Here is a 10,254-nt window from a genome sequence, read left to right as displayed (position 1 = left end):
AAAGTGTGTTCAAAGCACAGAGGCAGCAATTGTTTCATTGTGCGATACTTTCCCGCAAGAAGCAGGATTTCCAGCCATAGCCAATAGCCTGGTGGGCGACAAGTCAGAGAGAGCACCTGGGGAGGCCACCAGCCGGAGGTGTGATTCCAAGAGCCCTCGGCATCGCACTGTCTCTGCTGGAGAAGCAGCCTGGCCAGCAGGTTTCAGCACAGCCCCCAGAGAAGCCAGGTGGCCTGACACTGGCCACCACAGTGGGGAAGACACGGGGGCTCTGAGGAGCCTTTGTGAAAGCATGCTTCCTCCTCCCCAGCTGCTTGTTTGGTGGAGACCACCCAGTGTTCCTTTGTCCCTGACTCTCAGCTTTCCTGACTAACAGGGAGAAATCCTAAACCCTTTTCCAGCTTCTGGGAATGCTATCTGGGACTTCTAAAAACGTGGTAGTCGGGCATATCTTGATCTTTGATTCCTGAGACCAGCTCCCCCTGCTGGTCAGCGATGGTATCGTCACCTCACTCCCCTGACATCCCCGGGCCTCAGATTCGCTGTTCCAGGTCCTTGCAAAACAAGGTTGAAAACAGGCACTTTTGTTCTTCCTTAGGGTGAGTTTTTCTCAGCCTTCAAGCAGGCCTCCCGGAGAGAAGATGACATTGCCAAGGTGACCACAGGCATGAGAGTCCTATTCAAGCCAGGAACCACAGAGGTAAAGGAGCTGGCCCTTTGCTATGGCGGAATGGCCGACAGAACCATCTCAGCCCTCAAGACCACTCAGAAGCAGCTGGCCAAGTAAGAGTTGACGGCGAGGTGAAGCTGCTGCTGCCACTGTCATTGCTACTGCCACTATGACTGTGCACGAGCAGTGTGACTGTTGCCACGACTACTATTTCACCTCTACTACCGCGGCTGCTTCTACCACTGCAGCCACCACAGCTACTCATGACTCCTGCTACTGTTACTTACGCGACTGCTTTATTAACACGAGTGGTGCTACTGCTGCTGTACCACCATTACCATAGCGACTGCAGCGGCTGTTATTAGTGCCACTACCACTATTACTGCAGCCACAACTAATATTACTATCACTCTTTCAGCTACTGCAGCTGCTTCTGCTACTCCAGTTACTACAGCTACTCATTCCTGCTACTGCTGTCACTACAGTTGCTACGTCTATTACTGTGGCTACTGTCATTGCTGCTATTCCTACTGCTGTCACTACTGTGACAGGTATTACTGCTGTGACTATCACTACTGTTACCATTGCAACTAATGCTGCTGCCTCTTCTATTAATTCTATTACTCCTGCTACAATTACCGCTGCTACGACTAGTGCTTCTACTGATAGCATGACTGCTGCTGCTGCTGTTACTGCTGCTGCTGTTACTACTGCTACTGCTGCTGTTACTACTGCTACCGCTATTCCTATTGCCACTAGTGCTGCCGCTGCCACTGTTACTACTGGTAGTGCTATCGCTGCTGCTTCTGCTGCTGCTGCTACTGCTGCCACTTTTGCTGCTCTCTAGTACTGCTGCTGTTACCACTACGNCTCAGCCCTCAAGACCACTCAGAAGCAGCTGGCCAAGTAAGAGTTGACGGCGAGGTGAAGCTGCTGCTGCCACTGTCATTGCTACTGCCACAATGACTGTGCACGAGCAGTGTGACTGTTGCCACGACTACTATTTCACCTCTACTACCGCGGCTGCTTCTACCACTGCAGCCACCACAGCTACTCATGACTCCTGCTACTGTTACTTACGCGACTGCTTTATTAACACGAGTGGTGCTACTGCTGCTGTACCACCATTACCATAGCGACTGCAGCGGCTGTTATTAGTGCCACTACCACTATTACTGCAGCCACAACTAATATTACTATCACTCTTTCAGCTACTACAGCTGCTTCTGCTACTCCAGTTACTACAGCTACTCATTCCTGCTACTGCTGTCACTACAGTTGCTACGTCTATTACTGTGGCTACTGTCATTGCTGCTATTCCTACTGCTGTCACTACTGTGACAGGTATTACTGCTGTGACTATCACTACTGTTACCATTGCAACTAATGCTGCTGCCTCTTCTATTAATTCTATTACTCCTGCTACAATTACCGCTGCTACGACTAGTGCTTCTACTGATAGCATGACTGCTGCTGCTGCTGTTACTGCTGCTGCTGTTACTACTGCTACTGCTGCTGTACCACCATTACCATAGCGACTGCAGCGGCTGTTATTAGTGCCACTACCACTATTACTGCAGCCACAACTAATATTACTATCACTCTTTCAGCTACTGCAGCTGCTTCTGCTACTCCAGTTACTACAGCTACTCATTCCTGCTACTGCTGTCACTACAGTTGCTACGTCTATTACTGTGGCTACTGTCATTGCTGCTATTCCTACTGCTGTCACTACTGTGACAGGTATTACTGCTGTGACTATCACTACTGTTACCATTGCAACTAATGCTGCTGCCTCTTCTATTAATTCTATTACTCCTGCTACAATTACCGCTGCTACGACTAGTGCTTCTACTGATAGCATGACTGCTGCTGCTGCTGTTACTGCTGCTGCTGTTACTACTGCTACCGCTATTCCTATTGCCACTAGTGCTGCCGCTGCCACTGTCACTCCTGGTAGTGCTATCGCTGCTGCTTCCGCTGCTGCTGCTACTGCTGCCACTTTTGCTGCTCTCTAGTACTGCTGCTGTTACCACTACGATTGCCCCTGTCACTGCCGCTGCTGTTACTACTATTACTACTAGTATTGCTGCTGCTGCTGCTGCTACTTCTACTACTAGTATTACTGGTGAGGTTGCGGCATTACGCTACTTCTTATTCTACGACGATTGCTACTACTTCTACTACTACTTTTACTATTGTTACCACTACTATTACTGCTGCTGCCATTGCTAGTATTATAACTAGTAGTATTGCTGCTGCTGCTACAACAACTGCTGTTATTAATACTGCAATTACTAGTATTGATGCTACTGCTATTACTATGGCTACTATATGGCAGCAATTATACCAAGGACTTCCTTAGCCTCATCCTGTACAATCCTTACAATAATCACATAGGATCAATAAAGCTTGGCTTGGGGTTTGACTCCGTGGTTCCAATTTCTGGCTCTGACACTTACAAGATGGGTAATGAAAGTCAAGTTATTTAATCTCCTCATGCCTCAGTTTTCTCATTGGTAAATGGGTATAAGAATTTTCCCTACTACGTTATTTAATTTAAATTAGAAGTGACAATTCTTATAAAGCACTTAAGGACATCGCCTAGTGTATTGTATGGACTCGATAAATTTATTATTATTTTTATGGTCTTTTACAAACTGTATCCACTTTTAAAGAAGGGGAAACCTGAGACTCCAGGATGTTAAGTAACTTGCCTAAAGTTTGTAACTCTAAGTATCTGAGCCCAATTTTGAACCAAGGTCCATATGACTCCAAGGCCCTGCTGCTCTCTGCTCTACACAAAATGATTGGGAGGGCCAGATGTGAGCCCTGTCCCACATCCTGTACCCTGGCAGGTTCTGGAAGGAGGAGCTGCTGCAGGACGTGTGTGCGGGGCTGGCGGAGGAGCTGCACCTGTCCCCCGATGCCCCCGGCGGCATGGTGGACTTCCGGCGCACCCTCGCCCTCAGCTTCTTCTTCAAGTTCTACCTGACAGTGCTCCAGAAGCTGGGCAAAGACAACCCAGAGGATGTGAGTGCGGGGCCGGGCGAGGCACAGGTTCTCTGCAGCATGGTTGTCTGGGAAATTGGGAAGCTCGTCTAGGTGGTAAATTTGTTCCTCTCTTCTGCATGTCTGGGGACAGAAGAGCAGGTAGCAGGGACACGGTTCAGGAGCCAGAGAGATGGGAGCTACTGGCCAAATGAGAGGCTGAGCACTGGGCTGGGAGTCAGGGATGCGGGTTCTTGCACTGCCTGTGTTGTTACTTCACGGCGAGGACTTGAAGAGTCACAACTCTCTCCACGTCTCCGCTGTGACATCTGCACAAAGGGGCAGGCGGACCACATGATCCTTCTACAGTAGCAGCAGAGCTGATACAACTGTGGCTTTGAAGCTTGTAAAGGGAACACAGAGTGTGATGAGAAGGTAGAGGGGACTGAGAATGTCAGATGGGGCTGCCACGAGGAGGCATGGAGTGCACACGGTGTGCGTTCAGAAGAGGGTGCTGGCTGAGGGGCCCGGCTCCTGAGCTGTGCTCACCAACACCCACTCCTGTGCATGTACTATAAGCCAAGTTGCGCTAGGCACTGGGGCGGCCGAGTGTGGGGAGAACATGCCAGCCATGGCCGCCCTAGAGTGCCAGCTGAGGAAATGGAGTGTGGAGGGAGACAGGAGAGGGCTTCACAGATGTGGGATGGCAGAGCCAGATCCCTCCTTTAAAAACACCGATAATACTTCTTTTTTCTGATCATAAAAGTAATTAGGACTTATTGTGGGAAACTTAAAAAGTACATGACTGTATAGAGAAAAACTAAAATTATTCCTACTCTCAGATCCCAGAGAAAACCAATGCTAATATTTTGGTTTATTCCTTTAATCTTCCTCCCACATTTATCTGTCCATCTGTCTGTCATACCGTTTGTCTGCCCCATTTCTCTCTCTCTCTCTCTCTGTCTCTGTCCTTCCATCTATCAATATATCCATCATCATCTTATCTTTTGATCTGGATATATTATTTTCTAAACAGATTTGGGATCAGGCTGCCTACAGAGTTTTATATCTCCCCTGCTTCCACTGAGATTATATTGTGAACGTTTTTCATATCATTAAATACTTCCCATGGAATTGAGGAGGGTGAGGAAGACTTTTCCAGGAAGGCTGGGAGAGAGAGATATTCCCAACAGAGAGAGCAGCATGCATACATGCAGGAAGGAAGGAAGCAGCTTGGCGTGCTGGAGAAAGTACAAACCATTCACTCTGCGGTGTGCAGGGGTGGCTGGAGATGAAGCTGAGGCTGTTACAAAACACTGAGCTCCAAACCCACCTCTGGATGTTGAGTTAGACCCAGCTAGTATTCAAAGGGGTATGAAATGAGGGGATGAGGGGAACAGTTGTCACTTTTATCACTTGGGGACAACCAAGGAAGGGATCAATGATCAAAATATAGTTCTGATCACCTCTGTTATCTTACCTCCACAGAAGTGCGGAAAACTGGACCCTACCTTTGCCAGTGCCACTTTACTCTTTCAGAAAGACCCTCCGGCCAACGTCCAGCTCTTCCAAGTGAGTACAGATGGTGTGCAGCTAGCATCAGGGGCCTTTGCAGGCCACATCATATGATCAGTGTTCGATCACTGGTGAATGACCAACTTGAATTGTATGCAGGTGCATAAAGATCTAGTGAAGAAAATGGAATCATATTGACGTCAGTGTAGCTATGTCCCCTCTTTCCTAAATTTTTCTCTTGAAATTAGACTCTCATCTGCACCTGTTCCTTAAAGAAAAAGTGTTCTTTTTTTTTTTTTCCATTTTGTCTTTTCTGGCTCCTCAGTGGGGCTAATGTGCAAAGCCAGGAGTCGTTTTAGCATGCAAAAACAAACAAACAAACAACCCCCCCCCCAAAAAAAAACCCTTTCTATCAACTGCAACTTTTTGAGAGGTGCTAAGTAAAGGATCAGCAAACTTTTCCCGGAAACACTGTAATTTTGTGGGCCATATAGTCTCTATGGCAACTTCTCAACTCTGTCATTGTAGCACAAAAACAGACATGGGCAATACAAGGGTACTTCAAAAAGTTCGTGGAAAACTGGAATTAAGAGATAATATGAATCTTTCCATGAGCTTTTGAAGACACCTCATATGAAATGAATGAGTGTGCTGTGTTCCAGTAAAACTTTATTTACAAAAACAGGTAGTGGGCCAGATCCGGCCTGCAGGCCACAATTTGGTAATACCTGCACTCGTGTGTAGTGGTCCAGCGCATGATCTTTGGGACCCAACTGCCTGTATTTGAATCCACGCTCTGCCATTTTGTAACTGTAATCTTGAGCAAATAACTTACCCTCTCTGTGCCTCTTGGGCAAATTAACTGCGCATAATGATGCAAACATGGATAACGATGATACCTGTTTGATAGGATTGTTCTGAGGATTAAATGTGTTAATAAAACACATTTTAAATAGTTCCTGGCGTATAGTAAAAGCTCGATAAATATTAGACATTAGTATTATTAATTTGAAAAACAAATAAAAACAGAACTTTATTATAAAATTAATTAATTTTAAAACACTTTGGAAAATACAGAAACATATATAGAAGAAAATAAAAATCACCCAAAATTCCACCTTCAAGAGAAAATCATTATTATACTTTTGTTTACTTATTTCCATTTTTCCTATGCATATATGAACATGCATATATTATATTTACAGCATGTATTCTTTTTTCCTACAGAATTCGAATCATTATATACACACACACACACATTTTGTGTCTTGTTTTTAACTTAACATGAGCATTCCTTCCTTCTAATTAAAATTCCTCAGAAGCATGTTTTGATGGTTGCATGCTACTCCATTGCATGAGTGTAGCACAACCCAGTCCCCAATTAATTGACATTTAGGCTCACCTTTTTTTATTGTTGTTCCTGTATATAATAACACCACAACCATTCTTATCAATTACTTCTCATGTGCCTTTCTATTTCCTTCACCCCGTGCCCCTCTGCCTCCTCCCTTCTTACCCTTCCCCAGTGTCCCTTGGTCCTGTAGAAGAACAGTGTCCTCAGCAGCTCAGGCTGACTGGTGACTGTGTTGTTCCAGGAGGTGCCCAAGGGTCAGTCCGAGGAGGACATGGTGGGTCGGCCCCTGCCCCACCTGGCCGCGGACCTGCAGGCCTGCGGGGAGGCCGTGTACTGTGACGACATCCCTCGCTACCAGAATGAGCTGTCTCTCCGGCTGGTCACCAGCACCCGGGCCCACGCCATGATCAAGTGAGTGCAGTTGCGGTGGACGAGCTGGTGGTGCTCCGAGAGGAGGGCGCTGGGAGCACCCACCAGACTTCTTGCACCCTGCCAGGCACTGAAGTACAAAGATCATGAGGTTCCTCCGGGACTCCCCAGTCTAGAGAGGAAGGCGGGAAGTCATCGCGAAACCACAGTCTGGAGAGGAGCAGGAGGATTAGGGGCTCCCTGGTGCCTGGAGAAGGTCTGCCCCCGGGAGGGTGAGGGGGCTGGCATTAAAGAGGCAGACAGAGGCTGGATTAGGAAAGCCTGGGTACCCTGAACAGAGAGATCGCACCTGGTCCAGAAAGCAACAAGGAGCTGCTGAAAGGCTCTTAACAGGACCAGGTTAGATTTGCATTTTGGATATTGGGCTAAATTTAAATGCAAATTTTCAGGAGAACTTGACTTAACACTAAAGGGAAGAACATGGCTTGGTGTCTGACAGACCTAGGACCGAATGTCTGCTCCAGTGCTTAGCAGTGAAGACCTGAGCCTGTGTCCTTAAGTTCTCAGTTTCCCCCTCTGCAATATGGTGTTTGTGTGAGGATTAGCTATAGAGGCTACAAAGCACCTATTAGAGAATAGTCACTTATATGTGTTTATGGAACTTGGAGAGCCTGAACAGCAAGAATTGCCACCTCTATCATCATCATCATCATCATCATCATCTAACACTCCTTGGAGAGCCTGAACAGCAAGAATTGCCACCTCTATCATCATCATCATCATCATCATCATCATCATCATCTAACACTCATATGACACTTAATATTTGTCACAACCTGGTTTAAAACTTTTTACCTATATTGGTTCATTTGTTCCTCACAACAACCCTATAGGCAGGTCCTATTATTATCTACCTGTTCCAGATGAGGAAACTGAGACACAAACAGGGTAGTTAGCCACCCCAGGCCACACAGTAGGTAAGGGGCAGAGTTGAAGTTTGAAGCTGAGCAGCATTAACAGCTGGGCTGTGCTGCCTCTAGATGTTCAAGCCAGAGACTGTGAACTTCATCACTGGGTGGGCATTAGACACACGGCCTGCTGAGTAGACAGCTAAGGAAAAGCCCTCCCTCAGGCCCTGCCACTGTGTGGATTAGGGATCTGGTCTCCTGGTCACTCATTCGTCTTTTCTGTTGCTGCTCCTAGCCTGGAAACAGCTTCCAGGAATGGTGAGCCAGACACAGACAAAATCTAAGATAAATAAACTTTTCCAGGTCCCTGAAAAAAAAATGTTTAAGTTCATAAGGGTATCAGCTATGGGGTACATTCTTTCGCCTTTGTCTTGAGCCCATGTTGACAGTACCACGACCCACACTGTCTACACTCAGCCTCCACCTAAGTAGGACAGGGATGGACACTGTAGTGCCTGCAGCACGCAGGGCGTCCACGGGCTTCACGCACTGGGAAGGGAGCGTGGAAGGGCAGAAGCTGCGCTGACGTTGGAACCTGCAAAACTTAACTTCAGTTCTAATCCCTGTTACGCTGCTTTCTGGCTGAGTGACTTTGGACCAGCTCCCTAACTTCCCTGAACTTGAGTTTCCCCAAATGTAAAATGGGGTTCGTGATCATTACCTTCAGGGTTTCTTGTGAGGATTAACTGTTCGGAAGGTGGCTGCTATGTCAGGGCAGTTGTCCCTACCTTTCTCGGAGGTGCCTCTACCCTGGTTCCTCATACGGGCATGGGCTGGAGTGATCAGTGAACAGTTTAGACTGTTATAACTGATAAGCTCTCCAGGCATTCTCCCTTTGAGGTCTGTACTGCCTACTTATGCCTGGGAGAGCACCGTTAGTGTGGGGAGAGAAATTGGTTGTGTGAAGATGTTCAGGGGCACTGGATCAGTGGCACAGCAAGGGCCCAATGTGCTGATTCTGGATAGTGTTAGCTGGTGGTGTGGGCTTATGCCAGAGCTCTCCAGAGTAAATGCTGCTCACTATGAGTGAACGTGGAGACCAGACAGGGCATAGCATAAGATCCTACTCTCTTACATCCCCAGCAGCACAGTGGTCTGCATGTTGTAAGCATTTAATCATCACCTTCAGAATAAAATAGAACTGAATTAGAATCTGATAGAAAAGAAGGCAGAGAAGAGAGGAAATAGGGTGGAGGAAAACCCATTAAAATGAGGACAGGTTATCCCACCAGGTGACAGGTCTCCTGCTTCAGTGTGCCCACTTGGCCTCTCACATTGCTCATTCCTGCAGGTCCATAGATACTTCAAAAGCAAAGGAGGTACCAGGGTTTGTTTGCTTCCTCTCAGCTGGTGATATTCCTGGGAGTAACATAACTGGCATTTGTGACGATGAAACAATCTTTGCAAAGGATGAGGTATGTCTTGTATTTTTTTACATGAAGTAAATGGAATAAGCATTAAAGTTTCAGTTTGTGCTCATTGCTCCAAATCCCTAATCCTGAAAGATTATACATTTGCATAGATCATGGTCATCATCCGATTGGCCAGTATTCAAGACAACCTGTAAAGGGATAAAACATGTTACTTGTTTATTTAACGCATGGCTGCTGTTTGTACATAGTAGGATGACTCCAAAGCAGCAATAAAACGAGGCTGGTGAATGTAATTTAATTAACAATATTGTTCTTAAGATACAACATTAAGTTCCTTTATTAAAAGAAAATAGAATACATTAAACAGTGGTAGTATTGCATAGTGTTCTAAGAATACATTAAACAAACTAACCAGAAAACACCACTATCTGTACTGATAATTTACTTATATCAAAGTTCATCTATTTATTTTAATTATATGGAATTATGCAACAACAACAACAAATTTCCAAATATATAAGACAGCTACTGCAAAAATCCTTATACTTTACTCATAGGATAATTCTCAGATGGTCATTTTATAATTCCAGTACAGATCAAACGTTGAAAATTAGATGTGAGTAGGTGTTGCTGAAGGGTAAATTCACCTTATTGATGTAAAAGTGAAGGAGAGAACAAAAAACCACAAATATGAGACACAAGGGCTCCTCAAGGAGAGCATTTGGTAGAAGAACAAATTGCTTTACAAACTTTAAGAGCCCCCAAGAGCATTACTGGCATTATGGCTGGTGAGAGCAGCCAGGTTTACCACCACTGCACTAACCAACTAAGTCAGCAACTTGACTGGACCCTCCAGAGATAAATTCAGAGACTTGCATCGGTTCCCATGTCAGAAACCTCGTATTCTAAAGTGATGAGTTGGACAATGATTTTTTTGTTGCTTATTTTTTTGGGGGATGTTAAATAAAAATTAATTCTTTTTTTTTTTTTTTTTTTTTTTTTTTTTTTTTTTTT

At 45.7% G+C, this 10,254-nt stretch overlaps 1 protein-coding gene across 1 annotated transcript in view; it reads left to right on the top strand.

The window, feature by feature from the left end:
* The window catches only part of XDH (xanthine dehydrogenase), a gene marked incomplete at its 5' end in the record, with an annotated part of 74,718 nt that overhangs the window by 35,531 nt on the left and 28,933 nt on the right, over nt 1-10,254 (top strand). Inside the window, 5 exon segments of the mRNA XM_008592343.1 lie at nt 599-783; nt 3,529-3,703; nt 5,150-5,233; nt 6,772-6,941; nt 9,159-9,282. Coding sequence (XP_008590565.1) covers nt 599-783; nt 3,529-3,703; nt 5,150-5,233; nt 6,772-6,941; nt 9,159-9,282 — 738 coding nt within the window.

This window comes from Galeopterus variegatus, unplaced genomic scaffold (assembly GCF_000696425.1).
Source record: "Galeopterus variegatus unplaced genomic scaffold, G_variegatus-3.0.2 Scaffold7803, whole genome shotgun sequence".
Classification (NCBI taxonomy): Eukaryota; Metazoa; Chordata; class Mammalia; order Dermoptera; family Cynocephalidae; genus Galeopterus; species Galeopterus variegatus.
The sequence above is the reverse complement of the archived record's forward strand: the minus strand, read 5'-3'. Positions and strand labels throughout refer to the sequence as shown.